Source organism: Solea senegalensis, linkage group LG2 (assembly GCF_019176455.1).
Source record: "Solea senegalensis isolate Sse05_10M linkage group LG2, IFAPA_SoseM_1, whole genome shotgun sequence".
NCBI lineage: Eukaryota > Metazoa > Chordata > Actinopteri > Pleuronectiformes > Soleidae > Solea > Solea senegalensis.
Window position 1 is genome coordinate 12,530,779 of NC_058022.1, and position 19,043 is coordinate 12,549,821.

At 39.9% G+C, this 19,043-nt stretch overlaps 1 protein-coding gene across 2 annotated transcripts in view; it reads right to left on the reverse strand.

Annotated features, from left to right (window-relative positions):
* LOC122765497 (protein TANC1-like) overlaps positions 1-19,043 on the reverse strand; it is a 90,336-nt gene that overhangs the window by 42,830 nt on the left and 28,463 nt on the right. For both annotated transcript variants that reach the window (XM_044019773.1, XM_044019772.1), the window contains exons 3-4: positions 17,052-17,258; positions 7,356-7,460 (exon numbers count right to left, since the gene is read on the reverse strand). In XM_044019773.1, coding sequence (XP_043875708.1) covers positions 7,356-7,460; positions 17,052-17,258 — 312 coding nt within the window. The remainder of the gene's footprint in view (positions 1-7,355; positions 7,461-17,051; positions 17,259-19,043) is intronic.

The following is a 19,043-nucleotide window of genomic DNA, read 5'->3' on the forward strand; positions in this document are numbered from 1 at the left end:
CAGCAACTGTAAAGTGTACGTATGAGTGGCACCATTGTACAAATCAAAACATTTGCAGAAAGAGGCGTGCATAGATATTTAGTACTATATAGTTCAAGTATAAATGTGAAGAGTGATAATGAAACGAGAGGACTGTGACTAATGACCATTTCTTGGTATAATGGCAGATGGCTGACAGGGAACATAACATGGAGTCACAGTTGTGACGCCACACCTTCCTGCCTGCCTCACACACACACTCATTCAAGTGTCCCTGCTATAACAGGGGTTTAGTGTAAAAACATCATAATGCCACTCAAGCTGACAGTGCACAACCCCTGCAGTGAAGCCAATACTATGGAGCATGACTAATAAAACAGATCAGACAAGTAATAAGAACAGACTCCCCACTCCATCAATTGAATTACCCATTCTTAAAATTCTTGCAAAATAATGTTGTGATTAAAATGCACACAGCAGCTACTTTACGGGAGAAAGAAAGAATAAATCTTGCCAGCAATTCATCAAAGTCGTCTGTACAAAAGAGAAGTAGCTGTTATGGCGTGGTAAATGTTGGGCATGGACCTATCACATACTTCAGCCAAGAGCAAACTGTGTAAAAGAAGATATTGATAGTGAAAGGAATGTCAGACATGTGCATTCCTCAAAGTTGAGGCTCTGCTGAATATTCATGTTACACTTTTAAAATCTGTGTGCTGGGTTGCTCATTTTCTGATGTAATTATGTTTTTGTGTTGCCGCCGCTGCCTTTCAGCCCATTGCACCACCTCTCAGAAGCACTCGACCTTTAATTTTGTGAAACTGCAATATTCTTTAGGCATACATAGAAAAACATAGAAATGATCAAATAGTTCAAGAAGCTTCCTGCTGAATAACCTGATGCTTTTGTCTTTACAGAAAAAATTATTGCATGCGAATGTCATACACCAAGGCTCTACACTCTCACTACACTTTGTCAATTGACAAAGAGAAGATATACTGAAGCCAATGTTGTACAAGGAATGTTACCCAGATCATGTGAATGTTACACAAGCTTTATGTGTGTAAGATTTTACTGATTTCATACCGATTATGATTATGCATATGGAATATAACTGCGTGTTTGCATGACAACTACACAGGTTGTCTCTGTCAACATCTGAGGTGCTAATGGTTCAATACCGTGCTCTTTACCATCACCTTTCTTTTACATTATTAAATAGGATGTTATATAACTGAAATGTATTTCTATAATTAATGGAAAGCTGTTGCATTACCAATGCTGCATGCCCATTCTAGACCAATGACAACAACACATTGCAAGCTTCATCAGCTTTTAGTGGATGGGGCCGATAATGAAATTGGTCCCAGGTCTTTAAAGAGGCACTTTATGTGTCACTTATTTATGACAACAGTTCATTATCAGACACTGACATGTTGTGTTTTTATTATACTTGCCTGTCAGAGGCCTGGCTTTTAACTCTAGAGAATGGTTTGGATCCATGAGGAACATAAAATATACAGAATCACCCACTGTGACACTTAAGCAGGATTATCTCAGATTGTGCATAACATAAATTAAATCAATATGCAACTCGTTGAATTGTATATGTAGTTACTTTGGGTATAAGGAAATGTAGAAAATGATCTGGTTGTGGTGATTATTCACATTCCTAACACTGTGTGCTCATTGTTTAAAATAAATCTCTTGAAATTCACCAAGCAGCGCTTTATTATGGACCCTGACAGCATTTCATCCCTAGTTCGTCCAAGTCATTTAAACCCAACTGCCTCTGAGGACCTATTAGTGGTCCTGGACTAGCGCTGAGACTGTACAAAACCATATAACATCAATAAAAGAGGTGACAGTGGAGGGTGTATGCTCTGTCAATTACTAATCATTCTGTATACACATGATATGTCCAGGCAATTGTCGAAAAACAGCTAACAGTTAACCAAAGCACCAGTTTCTTTTATGGAAGATCCCCTGAAACACATTAGTACTATAATTTCTCCTTTACATTTAGTCCTGTTTAAACAAAAATGTCAATGTAATGTAATGAATGAACTGCTGCCTATGTACTACATACTGAAGGTGCAGAACAGAATTCTGTGAAAAGTTAATTTTACTTGTCATTATTGTATGACCTCAAGGATCTTCTTTGAAGCATGGCCAAGGTTTGGGCTTTTTACATCAGGGATAAGTGTATAGTGCCGAGTTTTTGAAAATTGAACTTGGTGTTGCTATAGTTTATACCTACCATTCAGTTCTGGGCTCAAGGCCATACTGTTAAGTGTTGCAGTGCTCTACGTCTTCCAATAAAGAGAAAAGACAAACGTACAAACAGCACCACTAAAAACAATTGGTAGAGTAAATTCAACCCCTCCCCCCATGAATCAGATAATCATGATATCCTCACACAGAAGCAAACTAAGAATAATGGTTGTGTGTAGTGCAACGACATAGGTTACTGTGGGGATTTAACATCCATCAGACACCAGGCATTTCTGGAAATGGAAATCTATGGTTTAGCGTTGTGAAATGCTACCAGCAAGTGGTTCTCCCGTCTTCAACGATAACCTGACCATGGTCTGAATATAAGATAAACTACAGCCTTCCTTTGCAGTTAGGTCTACCTTTGTTTCATGATGATGGTCACTGGTTCTTTTACCTGACACTGCAGTATCTATCAGACACTATATACACACTTAATCTGTGGGTGTGTGGAAGCACTTTGTTTTCTTCTCCTCAGTCAGCGAAACCTACACCAGTGCACTGGTGATCATGAACAAATAATTCACTACAGCAGGTTTGTCTGCGATCATTTGTCACTATGAGTAGCTTGTCCAGCGGGGAGTGCTGACAAATTAATTGTTCAACTGTAAAATGTCAGTTCATATCTTGGTCGCAATTTTTCAATGGGCAATGTTTAATGGATTCTTTAAAATTGTGTTCATGTTCTGCCAATCAACATGCATATGATCAAGACTAGTAAATCCTCCATTAAGAGGTTGATACAAAGCAGTTGCCACATTACCACAAATGACAATAACCATTTTATAGGTAAACATAGCCCAATGATGTGCCACTGTAACAGTGAAGTACTATCACAAGCCACCTCTTAAGTCATATCTCTGCAATGGACTAATCCTCAAATAGGGAGCTAATTCAAAACTACATGCTAGATTAGTTACATTAGCTCAAAAAGCCAGAATGTGCCACTAATAATTAATTTAAATATATTTTTTGCAGGGAAACTGGAAGGCAGCACAATTCATTCTATTCCACAGCAATAAAACCATGTACATGAAAATCTAAAAACTTTTTTTTTTTTAATACATCATTTTACACACTAGAAGATGCATTTTTTGACAAATTAAAGTTGGCCATTTCAGCAGTTCTGCACAAGGTTTGTGGACTGTAGCAAAATTAAATAGTCCTTAGCAGACCTGCTGAGAAAAGCCCTTTTCACTGACATACAGTCCTAATTATGCACATAAAAACTACTGTTGAGTGGACAGTTAAACTGCTTAAGTGTCCGTAGATTGCCTCCATGTAAAATATTTCATCAGATTGCTCAGAAAGACAATGAATTTAGTCACTCAGTTCAACCATTACTAATAACTTTAATTAAATTATGTTCCCATCTGTATGGACTTGGCCTCAGGGATTCAGTTGTGAAAACAACACTTGTATGTCAACAGGTACAATTTAAAGGTTTATGTTTAAGACTATATGACTGACATTATTTCTGATTCCTGCTGCATGTTTGATCAAACTGTGGCAGAGGGGGCCAGACTATGTCAGCTATGTCACTACTCAAGGTCAAATCATTGCACTTATCTAGATGGAAGACAGTTATTATCTAAAAATGCCTGAGTGATGTAAATTTGCATCTGTGCTCTATACACAACATCTGATCAGTCCAACCCTAACCTGGAGATACAGAAAAGCTATGAATGGAACCACTTTGGTATTCCAGTAACTGTACAGCGAATTCAAGGCAGAAACAAAACAACATTATTATCTACCGCCTAAGGAAGTTTATGAGCAGGTGTGAAATAGCAGCCATGCGGTGCAGAGATAGAGAAATGAAGACAGAGGGAGGAGTAGAAGAAGGATGGAGTGAAGGGGGAGTATACCGTGAACAGACTGGCTTCACAGAGCTGTCTTGGCTCTCTCCCTGCTGAGAAAACAATCCAGCCGGTGCTCATTAGCAGCTGGAGTTTCATTACCACAACAGTGGAGGCTGTTTAATGAACCCTCAATGAGAACATGTATCCTGCTTCACCATTTAAGCTCAGAGGTACTAGGTGACGTGCTCCCCTGAAGCATGTTGAGTGCCTATTGCACATTCCAATGTTAGAACCACAAAACCCCTCTGCTGTGAGTGCAGATGGAGTGTCCAACGAGACATCACAGCATACCGAGGTGAGACAGAAGAAGGAAAGTTTAAGTAATATGAGGTTTGGTGAGGATGGCACAGTGGTAAATGTCATAGTTTGACTGACATCTCAGCTTGACACCGCACTATAGTGGATTTTATTGTTTATCTCACAACACAACTGGCATTTCATTAACCAAATGGCTAAGAGAACTTGAGTGTCCATATGCGGTGACTCAGCCCTGAGGGACACAGTCATTGTGCCATAAGGACCCTCTGGAGATGAGCATCACAGATTAATGAAGCCTCAACATTAAGTAAAGAAGAAAAGGGAGAATAAATAAACATAAATTGACTGTCCAGCTGTTAATTAAAATAGGTATTAAAAAACTTCTGCCTTGGTCTGCCTTGGAAAGGAATAGAGGAACTAATTTATAACCAAAAATACATCACAGCGTGCTGCCACAAACGTATTGCTTTTCCTCAAAGAAGATAGTGAATGGTGACTGCCAAGATACCATCGTTCTATGAACTGGTAACAATCAACCTTGATTACACAATTGGTCTCAAGTCCTCTTTAGCCACTTTAGTACTCCCCCCACCCCCCCCTTCTGTGTCATTTTCTCAATCTGGTGTCATTCAAAGACAGTACAAATAATTCGAGAGTATCTGAATCATCTTATGAACAGCCATTTCAAAGTGTGTAAATAAAGGCTTCCAGAGGCGTCATGGTGTCCACCGTTTGCACAAATATTCTCTGCATGCAGCCTGTCAGGATTCCAGCTGTGATTGTTGGATTGTGCATTATATTCACCCAGTTCACACATGGCCACATGCATTATACACATACTTGGGGACAATGTGAGGTTGCTTCTATTACATTCTGCTGCCATGGCAGGCACTGCACTGTCTTAAAACAAATAACACAATGGCTAAGATAACATGGTTAAGAAATAAGTAACAGGCACTGTACGGGAACAGACTGCCTGTGGTCACGTTTACCACAACCAGATGTTTTCAGTGTTGTAAATATACAGTATACTTACTGTATGTACAATGAATAGTTCCAGTATTAACAAGATAATGAGTATATAAGGAAACAAGCACTAAGGTTGTAGCTTGTGTCTAACTGGAGTAGGACCGTGCAGTTGGGTGGGTAGAAGGGTGAGGGTTAATTGTGGGAAAGAACAGGACATGAGGTTCTGTTTTGATTGACAGAAACAACCGTGAGACCACAGCTGAAGCAATTTTGACAAAGAACTGTTGAGTGCCTGTTGCAAACACACTCACTGCATGCATAAAAATGCATTTACACACATGCACAAGAAACCCTACACTCTACTTTTCCAACAACAAATACTGTCACCAAGTTCTCGTGCTAGAAAAAATAAATGCAACAGGTTTTCCTCAAGTCAGTTTTTTCCAAAACTGTATCAACATTCCATGCTGACACTGACCTTGATACAAAAGCTGCAATGTCAAACGAGGATCGTCTCTCATCTCTCAGCAGTTAGCTAAATAAAAGCAGGCATTGTTTATCCTCTCTGAAAGAGGGGAGAACAACAGACTGAACGCTGCCCTGTTCAGTGACACAATAATATCGCATAGGTCATTGTCACATGCAATGCGTCAAGACATTTTTACAAATGATTCCACTCAATGACAACAGGTCTCTGTCAAAATAAGACAAGGCACCATATTAAATATGTTTGAATTTTTCATATGAAAGTGAAAATGAGGCATTGTAAGTAGAAATGTCTTTCAGCTGTGCGTGGGGGCTCACCCCACCGACTACAGCTGAGCTATTACAATTAGCCATCATTAGTGTAGAATTTATGCAGCACCTAATTGTACATAATTAGCTGAGCAAGTTAGCTCACACTGAATTCTCAGCAGTAAACATGCTTTACCTGCTAAGCATTGCTGTGAGTAAGTTACTCCTTACATTTATTGTATAACTGTAGACAGTTATTTAAGATACAAATGGCCCCAAATTAAATAGCTAACTAGCCTTAAAACCAAGACTGAAACTGTTCTCTCCATCATTGAAAGAAAACCAGAGGAATTAAATAACGTACTGTGATTTTAACTTATTCACCTGAGGAATAATTGATTGGTGGTGAGAGGGTGTTGCAGATTAGACATTAGCACAAAATGCAAGAGAGACAGGTGTGTCAAAACATTTTTATGTGAGCGCCACTCATTATACTAGCTTACTAATAGAGCCAGTGCACCAGCTGTCATGAGATAACATTCATCTGGTGTGCACTATCTGCTGGAAGCCCACTCTCAGCCCAAACCCTGCTCTTCGCAAACAGTGTCAGACACACCCTTGTGCCTTAGTGCATAACATCAACAGTGACTGGGCTGCTAATGTCTACATGCACGAGTCACAGCACAATCAGACTGAAGTCTCTCTGTGCTGCCTTTTCCTCAAAACACAACCACAATTCAGCCTATGGCAGGAATTTGAGCCATCGCACAAACACACAATTCCCAGAACAAGAGAAAATAGGCAGCAATACAAGATATATTTAAGTCATAAGTCACAGACATGTGGAAACACACGATCACACATACCCATGCAACGCTACTTAAGATCTTGTCCTCATTATATTCACATGCAACAAATCTAGAGTGCCGTTTATCCACACACAGTGAAAAAAATGACTCTTCCATAATTTAAACACACACTTATGAATACACAAATAAATACAACACCAGAGTTTCTTTGTATATGGGTCAAGGGACACTGCTCAAATTCACTGGTACTTAAATGGTCCACTCATGCAACCCTTAAATTAGAGAAAATTATAGCATGGATACGTTTCTATAACATATACGACAAACAGGAAAACAGGTCACCGATGATGGCACAGTTGTCAACTCCAGCAGCCCTTTTTTCACTTTTGAGCCAGTTTATAATTCTAGCTTCTTTCCATTGTCTAGCAAAAACACAAGCAAATACTAAAAAAGTAAAAGAGAAACTCACCATTGTGTGAAGACTCCTTGTTATCAGCCACCTTCCTCAGAGCTGACACAATGGCATCAGAAGGAACGCGCGGACTCTCCACATACTTGGGTTTCCTGCTTGGACCTGCCAGCATGAATCGATGCAGGGGGAATGAGAGAGATAGAAAATGTCAGACAGTCCAGCAGGAAGGAAAAGAAATGCAAAAGACAAGAGAATTAGAGAACCAGAGAGAGCGTCAGAGTTCTTGCTGGATTAACATGTTCCAGATGGGACTGGAGATGAGAGGCGGTGGTGTCTTCATTGGATGCACTCTGTAGCTCACATAAAACTCACACACAAACATCAAAAAACACACGCACACACTTTCTCAGACAGCTCCCTGCGCTGATAGCAGCTCTGGTCTGTCTGTCCGACAACTGAAAATACTGTCCACATAGGTAGAGACTCCCAGTTAAACACTGCTAGCCAGCTCTGGGAATGTAAGCTACAGCAGGAAACCACAACAATTAGCCTCTTAGTGAACTTTAAAAAACCCTGTGCTCAAATGCACACAAGTACTAGTGGAGATCAGCAAAACAGACAGTTATTCTGCGTGTTTATCTGAAAGCAGTGCCATGAAACATACCCACCTATTGGTGCAAGGTAATGCATGGATAGATTAAGGTCCAGGCATCCCAGTGCGAGTCAGATGATGTATCTAGGACAGTGTTACTGATCACTAAAGACCGTCTTTGTCTTTAGAGAGGAGTTGAGGTTAGCTGCATGCTCTGTTCCCTCTGCTCACACCATGACAGAATTAGAAAATGCCACAGCTTCACAGAAATACTTGCTCACTGCGCTGATCTTTACAATAAATCACCAACATAGTAGTCCCACTAGAGACACAGCCCCTTTTGCATAATTTCCATGTTTAAGTGTGAAACAAGATTTCCTCCATCCTATAAAAACTGTCCTTTAATCTTCCCCAAAGAGACAAAAAAAATAAGGTTGTTTATTTGAGTGACGGCTAAAGCCTACTTTTTCCCCTTAGAGCAGCAATTTAATTGTTTACACTTTCTGGAGATCCAGCTAGGACAGTAGACTAAATACTAAGCCATGGAACAAACACCTCCCAAAGAACTAGCTGTGCACTTTTAAAGTCATCTACTTCTAGCCCTGAGTTTCCTGTGTAGAAAGGAAATACATTCCAGACTCCACACTCAAGGATGAAACTAAAGATGCAAAAAATAATGTGGAAAAATAGCTGACTTCATTTGGATCCATAAATCCATAGTAAAAAGCAACAGAGTGCCTCCTTTTGCAAACCTCCTCCATGCTGCTCCAGCCTTGATCTACTGTAACCCAATCCAAACCTCCGCCTCCTCCAGACTTCTGTTATCAGATGACTGCGTATGTAACCCCAGTCATAACATGTAGACTGGATGGGAGAGCAAAGATAGCCATTCCCAATTACCACATGCAGTATCAGTCACTCTGACCTCAAACTAAACATTTCCTCTGAATCAGATTTAACCATTTCTGAAACCACAAATGCGATCTTAGCCAGAGATAATTGGGTTATTGTGTGTGTGTGTGCTTGTGTGCATGTGTGTGGTGGAGTTGGGGGGTGGAAGTGAGAGGAAAGGTCCTGGAAGTGACACTGCAATAAACCATGCATGGGAGATGAAGTCAGCTTGATGCACAGTGCCATCTATGGATACGCAACTTGAAATGCATAGCCTGGAACTTTTTTGGTTGTTTTTTTTAATGCTTAGAAATGTTTTCTGCATCTTCAAATACTGTGTTCTATTGCTCGTTAGCAAGATTCAAGAGAATGATGCCAGTAGCCAATAGCAATGGTCTGTCTGGGACACTGAAAACAGTAGTTGTTCAAAACCAATATATTCTATCACATGTTATGTAGCGTTCCATTTTTGTAGTGAAGGGGAGTGATTTCAGAGAAACACCTACATAAGCAATCCAAGTCAGCCTGTTATATGGCAGAGGAAGTCTGTCCTGAAAACCTCCATTCAGTAGTGGACGGTCAGGCCCAGTCTATTACCCAGGAGAAGTCACACGGCTCCAATTAAAGAGGGACTACAGGGACACAGAGGGCTGTGTGTGAGACACACTTAGTTCAGGTTAATGTCTTGGACCAAAAGCAGACCAGCTAATGTGTTCTGTTGAATGTATTTCATCTAAAAACAACAACGGGCATGGTTTGAGTAATCTGAACCATATGCTTGAGTTCAGCATCAGTTTGCACAAAATGCCAGGAGGAACACAGGATCCACACATGAAATAACAAACACGTGGCCAATGGCCAGCTATCATGGGTATTTTAGGCCACATCTAGTTGTTGATAAAGCAGGAAAGAGGCAAAAAGGTATCCATGCAGGACTGTGATTTCGAAGCATCAGACAAAACACGGAGGGTTTTTTTCCCCATCAGAAAACTCATCTCAAAATCTAACAGGGTGTTATTATGGCTCAGCCTGTGCCAATGGAGACACTGACAAATAAGCTATTGCAGTCTATAACAAGCATGAAAAGGTCACGGATGTGGAAGTGTCAGACAAATGACCCTTGAAGAATGATGAGAGAGAGAGAGAGAGAGAGAGAGAGAGAGAGAAATCTGATGTGCTCTAATTCGTACTGCAGAGTGTGGATGCAGAACCTCAATGAACTCTATTCACATGCAGGTTAATTAAAACAAGAGGTGACAATAATCGATGCAAGTGTAGTCCACCTATGCTGCTCAACTCACATTGACAGAATGGGTTTGTGGGTATTTCACAAACACCAACAGAGAACTTTTAAGTCATTGAGAAAGAAAAAGTTTTTTTTTCTGTGAAACATGCATCCACAATGTCTCAATGAGTACAATACACCCTACATGCTGACTAACTACTGGAGCTAAAACATGACCTGTTCACCTACAGTAAATATAAGTGCAAATATGTATCTATATGAACAAATGTTAAATGAATGGAAAGAATAGCAAACAAACAAGGTACAGAGGGTGACATATTACGGAAGAACATAACACCAAGAACAATACACAAAGAGAAAGCAAATCTCAAGAGTAAAGGCAGGAGAACTCTCTACTCACCGGTATTCACCGATAGACATAAGAATCCATGACTAGCGAGCTATCAATCAGCAGGCACAAGCACATATCTAACAACGGAATAACTGTGACCAACAACATGCTATGACCATTAACTTCTAATGAAAGAGACGACTGTTCATGGCTATGGAGTGATCAAGGAGTTTTCCCAGCATTTTTCATGATGGACTTTGACACTCTTCACATTTCGAATTATCAATGAGACAGTGTGTCCTCTTTGTGCTGCAAAGGGGAATGAAAGCTGTCCCACAACAGCCCTCTTTATGTTCCAAAATGTCATTCTTCAATTCAAAAGTGACCTGGAATTACAGCCTCACGGTTGCCGTTGGTCAGTCAGCTAAAGTTTACGTCCATGTCTGTCCACACTCACATAAAGTACTGTATGTAGTAAAAAAATTGAAGGTATTTAACTTAACTTTGCTCTGCTTTGTTGTTCTTGTCCATTTCCTTGTATGTGTTTATATGCTTGGCCCACAACGCTGATTCTGATACAGCACAAAGTTGTTCACATGAATAAAAATACATACAGTCACCAAAAGGTGTATATTTAATATCAGTGTTACCAATTCAGTTAACCTTTGTCACTCAGAAGCAGTGGGGTTGATTGTGACAGACAAAAAAACAGAAAAATGTATTTGTAGAACATAAATCCACCATTTTTCTTACAATAAGACATTTTGTGTGTCATAATTCTGAAGGTAATTGTAAAATTTGAAATAATTGGCTTCAGAATCTCATGAGTTATGAGTCACGTTCGTGGCAAAAGGGACAGGCAAACCGACAACCCCAAAGCATAATGCTTCTGGCCATGACAATATAAATAATTAATTTAAGAAAAAAAGATAAATGAGGTTGGTGCTGCAAAACAAACCAGTGTATTACTTTTCAGTGGACTACCCATGGAGAGCATAATGGTACATGATACTTGGAGGTATACTACATGCATTTAACATTTCCACCATTTTACATAGCTGTAAAAAGCTGGAGTTGACAAAGAGTAAAACTGTGGTTCATTATGAAGTTAGGATATGAATGCTGATTTACATTTTATTCCATTTTCACAGCCCAACACAATATTTACATTATCCTCTCTGGTTACTGCAGTTTCTATATACAATGACAGACTTATGCTGTTTCACAAACTGGTATGAATTATGGTTTTATGTCCGAGTCTCACATTGTGATGTAAATGACAACAGCAATGTCAAGTACGGCATTTAAAAAATGTAAGCATTCAAAACCTAGTACTGGACACGTATGCAAGATTTGTTAAGAGTCTGTTGACTTGCTGAAGATGCTGTAGGTTTAATAATAGTTCTGCTCTCTGATGCAGTAGGTGAATTGGGATCACACTGGAGGTGAAATGGGGGGTACTCAATTCGATAAGGAGTCAAAGCCAAAGCGTAGTGAAGTGAAGAACTGGATAGTACTTTTTACTGGGTGCCCATCAGAGGAACCTTTCAAGGAGTCCAAGCAGCAGCACAAGGTCTTTTACAGCTCAGCTCTCAGAAAGGCATTAATATTCCCCCGGGGCTGTCTGGTTGCTGTCAGAACCCCAGAGGTGACTTCAGGAGAGTTCACCTCAAAGAATCTACAACTGCCTTTGAAGTGACTTTCTATCCTTTTCCGTACTGTGGAAAAAGATGAAGAACATTTCTTTACATGAAACTAATTATTGTTAATCTGACTAAAACTAGACTCCTAAAATACATGCAATACAAGTCTGACAGAAGTGTGCAAAATCTGATTTCTCAATTAGAAGTAGATATTTTTAAGTTCATGGTTAGTAAGAGGACTCTGAATGGTGCTTGACATGGTAACAACGAGCTACAACCGGAAAACTGGAGGCAGATTCCCTGCTCTAGTGCTTGTATACTGGGACAAGGGCAGTAGTAATCCTAACTGTAAACACACTGACTGTGCTAACATTATTATCACAAAGGTGTTCAGTATGTGCTGTACAGAACGGTTGAGGACGTTCAGGACAAATATACGTGCGTGCCATACGATGTACAGAAACTGTACCAAACCATGACTTTTGTGTACCCCTGACGCTTAACAACACAAAAAATAATGACAATGTCTTGTTTTAATTGGCAGAATCGATGCAGAGCAGTGTCTATGCTGCTCCGTTATTCCTCCACCAAATTGCTCAAGTAAATTAAATAACAACAATTACATGTACAGAAATTACTGCACCACAGAAAAGAGAGAAAACATTAGAGAAGATGATATATACAACTACTGAAAGCAGAGGGAGAGTGAGCTTTGTTGCAATCTGTGCTGGTCGTTCCATAGAAGGCTCATGACAAAAAGGATAACTGTGCTCAGTGGTGATGAGCTTCAGACGTGCCTGGTTGGTCCATTAGAAAATCAGTCTCTCTGAAACACTTAGGTTAGACTCCAACTAAAAGCAGAAATCACTCAATCCTCATTTTAAGACACACACAATATCCAGACAGCACATCCTGTGGCCTAATTCCATGCACGTCAATTAAAATGATCTAATGACACGAATACTAAACTGTTATATTTTATTATTTTGTACTTGCAAAATGATGCAGGGATAATATTTCAAGGATGCAGTGTGCTTCAGTAGAGATGCCTTATTTGAATAGTAACAGTGTTACATTGGGCTCATTTGCATAAGGCAGTTGTAGGACAACTAATGTTTTTTTTATCTCACATCAGCACAGTAACCTACTGCAGCCAGTGGAGGTCACTGTGGAGATACCCTGGTGACTGTGGGAGTCATTAAGTTCCATCAGATGTAATGGCTTAAAGAGAGCTGGAAACCACAATTACTGTGTCATCAACTTTACTCTACCCACTTCAAATTGAAAGCCCTCAAGTTTATACCTGATCTTTGACCTGCGATGGTTTAATGCAAAAAGGATCCATTCAGGCAACATTCTTGCAGGAAAATATCCGCCACTGGGCCATTAGAGGTCCTGTAAACTATTAGGACTATAAACTCTAGGTGCTGCTCAACACATGTCAGGGTGCTGTGTTTCATAGTTAAGCTCTGGGCTTAGCTGATCAAAGCCGCGGCACTCAACACCACCAGGGCTTTGTGGCTCAGGCATCCGTCACACTCCTAATTAACGGAGTGTTTCTCTGTTGTCCCTTGTGAAGTTTTTCAAGAAAAGAACAACCACTACGCTGGGGCCGTCCAAACTGTGATAGATTATCCAATGTGTCAGGAAATGAAGCTTAGCCACAGAATGCTTTTTGAATCTGTGAAACCGCTTCCCCTCAAACATATCAGTGGCGGCTGTATGGGGAGTCTGACGTGAGTAAATAAGTCAAGTTGCAAACAGGATGAAGGAGCTTTTAGAAAATGTTCCTAAAATGATTTTACTGAAAAAGACGTGATGAACGAAAGAGTAAATAGTAAGTTAATGTAGACATTATTCTTATGATCTGCTATTTACCCCCAAACAAATCCTTTTACTGAATCAGCTCATTTCTGATGTTATAATCACTGCACAGTCACCCATGAAAACCATGTACTTCTGAAATATCACCAAATAAATAGAAAGGTGTTCCAATGACGACAACTGCCTACATAGCAAAGCAATCTAAAAGAGGAAAAAAAGATTTTGTCTAATTTTCATCAGTGTGTTTCGGAGACGGTGAGATTTCCTCCAATTATCCGTCATGTATGACGCATGTGTGCCTGTCAATGCTTGTCTGGTGAACGAGACTCTGTAAAGAGAGCCGCGACCTGGGGATCAAACTCAACAGTGAACTTGTCCAAGTTATCCTATAGACATCACACATACTTGCTTGCCTCAATTCTGTTGAGGTTAATTTTCTGTTTAACTTTCTAAAAGCCTACATTGCGCATCAGCTGCTGGACTCTTTGGTTTTACCTCTGAATCTATGCTGATCTCATATCTCTGATATATGTATGTCAGAAATCCATTGCGGTGATGAAGAATTTTAAATGAGACCATTATTTGGAAAAAAATGTAAGTCACCAAAAGAAATTCAAATCATTAGGGCACTTTTTATATTTTACAATTGATGTGGTTTTTGCCTACATTTTGGCGAATTGCTTGCAGGTTTGCTTCTGATATCTTTGCTCATATCAACTCCATGTCCCCATACATTTCCACAACATGTTTCCTGTGTTGAAAAGATTGTGGTCGCCACATCTGTGGTGCATGACCGCAACCATCTGTGGGCAAATCTTCACTGACTAGGAACACCTTTCAAGCCCTGCTAATTAGGAGCAGGGGTCATAATAACTTTAAACATTGACACACGACACGTTTTTCTTTATCTGAGAATGAGAGCAAACTGGTGACATCATAATACTGCTGTGCTTAAGAATAAAAGTGTTGTATATAATGGTTCAGGTTTGGAAAAAAAAAAAAGTACCAGTGAGAATCGCTGAACTACTAGGATAATCATTATGCCATCATGCATGACTGTGTTACAATGGTAGCATGAACTCCAGATTTCAACAAAGGTGAAACATGTAGTACCTTTACAGGAAATTAGAAAAACTTTTAATTATTGTGAAATTGTACTAAATTAAATTGAATCTCAAACACCCCAGCAAGTCCAAGTACTACTGCATGAACACCTTAAAGGAATACTTCACCGATTTGCATTTAGCTTTGTATTACTAGAATAGGGGTAGTGTTTCTTAAAAATTTTGCTTCACAACCTCAACCTCAGAGGAAACTGAGTATTCCTTTAAATCAGACTTAATCCTGGGCACTTTGTGTATGTGCCTTGTCTTCCCACCCTGCGGCTTATAATATAATAAAGAAAATAACAAAAACATGGCAAAATTGAGGTGGTACATTTTTGGACTGACAAAGGGACTGATTTTATGCTCTGCCAGCTTAAAGAATTGGATGTTTTTAAGTTTATGAATATGAAGATGGGCTCGGGATGCAACCAACTAGCTGCAAGCTAAACCAGAACCACCAATTATAACAAGCTGAAAGGGGACATATCGCCACTAATGTAAAGGAGGTGGACACACTTCATTCAATAAAATGATTCGCCATTAGTGCTTGAAAACTGGGACAAGGGCAGTCGTTAACCGGAACTGGCACTCTACAAAACGGTGCATGGAAATGAGTGTTAAATAGAACTGCTTGCTGATCATTTGGTTTATAACAGAACATTTATATCATGGTTAGAGGTCACAGGGGTCATCTCAGCACTATTCATTTTTACTGGAAGGAAACGCAACACTGAGCCTTAAATTGAGTCTAACACACTGAAGTCTCTATGGCTCAGCAAGACCGGGAAAGAGAAAACGCAGCATGAACCATGATGTTTTCGTCGCAGAGCTGAGACATTTCCTGCTGTATGTGTTTATTAACTCGAGGTGTGAACTCTCCCCCTGCGGGTTTTCACAGCTACCTCTGAAGACAGTGGAGGAGAGGCTCCAGACCCTCCCCCCCTACCTTCACTACCAGGTTGTCCTCCATTGTATCCTATCTTGTCAGTCCTTTTTTTTTCCTCTTTTCTTTTTCCAAGCATGCCACAAGGGAATATACCTTTAATAAGTGTTCCCCTTCTTGTGTCCCAAAGGCCCTTTTCACCTTCACAAACCCAACCACTTCCCTCTCTTCATCTCTCTCTCTCTCTCTCTCTCCATCTCACCGTTGACATGAGTAAATGCACATTTCATAAGCGCCCTCTTTGGAAGATTTAAATCAGTCATCGCCATCACAGCATCACCAAATGTGTTGAATGGATTTTACTGAGATGGATGCTGGGCAAATTAAAATCCACTTAGCTAATATGCACTGCACTGCATACTTACTATTATATATCAATTTCATTTAACATTTGCATATTGCACTGCATTACAATTTCAGGCTTACAAATCAAACATTATGAGCTGCAGTTAGACCATATCCGTCTGTTAATTGAAGTGAAATAACAAAGTAAATCTAATTCTTTAAAATGTGGAATAAAGACTCTTTTTTTTTTTACAAGAGATGTGAACGTGAACGACAAGTCTGTGCAAGGATCAAACCATCCCATCCCCCTCCTACCAACCCATCTTTACACAAAACAGATCAAAGCTGCAACTACTCTAAACAAAAGGTAGATAGCCCACAGATGAGTGCCACATGTGAGTGGGGCCACAATGGCCACTTTAAGGATTTCTCTTCTCTGTGCCAAGTCTTCAGGATACAAAGGCTCAGGTCGAACTCTACAGCTGCTGACAAGGAAGCCCAGGAAGACTTACAATGAGATCTAGTGTAAACACTTGCCCATTACAAGCCACTAAAGTGTAAACACACGGCGCAGTGGTAGAGTACTTAAATCTAACACAAGGTGATCAAATAAGAGAAGAAAGTGACAATCACAAATCTCTGTAAGCAGACTGAGCTGGTGGGATCCAGAATGATTCAGCTACCATTACTACTTTATCCCCCTGTATTAAGAATAGTTTGACATGTTTCAAAGACTGACAAGAATTGTCATCCCTGCAGTGTTGTCAGATCTACAGCAGTGCCTGAACATAAGCAGGGAGTCATCACTTTTACAGTGAACTCATGGCCAAAAATTAAATGCACAATAATGGGCAAAATAATGAAAATAAACCACATTTGGCTGGGTTTGTACCTGGGGATTTCTTGCTGGGGCGTAAGGGCATCATGTAGGACTGTCGTGGCAGGAGCGGTGATGATGGAAGAGACATTGACACTCCCTTAGCAAGACTTAGCCTGAACACATCATCCTGTATGTTTGGGTGACTGCTGCCAGGCCCCTGGGGCTGCACATTTCCCTCGAGTGGAAATCTTCTTTGGGCACTGTGACAGTGAACATCACCTGTCGAGGAGAATCACAAAATTATTATGACAGAGGATAGAAACAGCGTTGGCATGATCACATGTACTTTTAAAGTTTCACAAAGTGAAGCTCATGGGACTATTAAACCTTTTTTCTAACATCAAAGGGCTATTGTAGCACAACATTGTTAAATTATTCAAATTATTTAACAAAGCAATGTGTTATGTGATCATACGGCACACTAATCAGCAAAGTTTGCACAATGCAGACCCAGTGTTTGGAATAAGATTGCACTTCTAGGGCAGAAATTACCAGAGTTGAGTTCTGCATGTTAGAGCAAAAGATAGCTCTACAAGGAAGTAACTGCACAAAGCCTAGCATTAAAAATCTTTTATATTATTATTATGAGATTATTTTCACTTCATGACAAAACTGGCTGCACAATCAAACTCAGGTATAACACTTAGGGGCAGATGTACTAATGTGTTTGTGCAAATTTCAGACATTAAACCATTGTAATATGTGCCTGAAAAAAGCAGACAGGAAAACTGCACTTTTCCTGCTCACGTGTGTGAATTCATTGGAGGGAAGACGGGGAAGTGTGGGTGTGTTACGAAAGTGCACATCTATTTAACGGCAAACTTCCTGGCCTCTTAAAACAGGTGTAATCCAGGTGTACATTTGATTACAAAAACAAGCCTTATGTTTAGTCTAAAGATGATCAGACTAACCTTGAAGCTGACCAAACTGGAACAACATACACAATGATTTTACTTGAACAACATCCTGAGTCTGAAGGCCAGGAATTTAAAAACCAGACAAAACCATGGAAATGAGTTATTTTGCTACACAAAGCAACTTGGCGCCAATAGGATGTGGCTGAGTATGTATTGTATTTTCAGTAATTGGGTAAAAACAGAAATCCCCCCCAAAAGTGTCAGCTTTTTGTTTTTTAATGTTATTCAACCTCCTAATACATGCAGGTGCCACAGGCTTGTTGACTAATCAGCTTACACTGCAGGGATAATGGATTTCAGCATTCAGTTCAATGCCTTCTTACTGACATTTCCTGTGAATGATTCAAAAAAGGAAAACGAAAATATTGAACATAGATCTGCTGTTCCCTTGAGCTTTTAACACGCTTGTAAAACAACAAAGCTAAGCACTCACGGCATATGCAGCTCAATACAGTAACGTGGTTTGCAATGAAGCTGTTTATTTAAACTGTCAATAAACTGTCTACCTGTGTGCACTTACAGTAGCCACAGGCTCACTGCCAAGTGTGTACGTTTCCTCAACCACACCCCACAGCATTCACCTGAAGGCTCCATTTCTTTTTCTCAGCGGAAAGTTTGCTTCCATCACTCTCCAGGCCCTACTTGTGAGCTTTGTGTTGATGAGCAGATGAACAGATGCCACATTTCAACTCCGTTCATACTCTGTACCCCATAATAAATTTGTTCCATGTGACTTGGCAGACAGAAGTGTGTTTACCAGCATTTAAAATTCCTCGCAAGGCATCTCATTAGACATGTTTCTCATCACATACTGGTATGCTGTCAAGATCTTCTTAAAGGGTGCACTCAGATTTGTGATACAAGTGTGTGAGAATATACTGCTGCAACATTTTCTGACATAAAGAACACATTTTTATCTACACTGAGCAGAAAGCGATGTCTTTAAAGAATGTCAGATAAAAATAAGGGTAAATGTTAGGGGTGGGTGGAAAAAGCTGAAAAACACAGCGACACATAATATGTATTTAAACTCTGGGTCATGGGCAAGTGAGCATTTCTCATGCCACTGGGGCACATGGGAAGGACA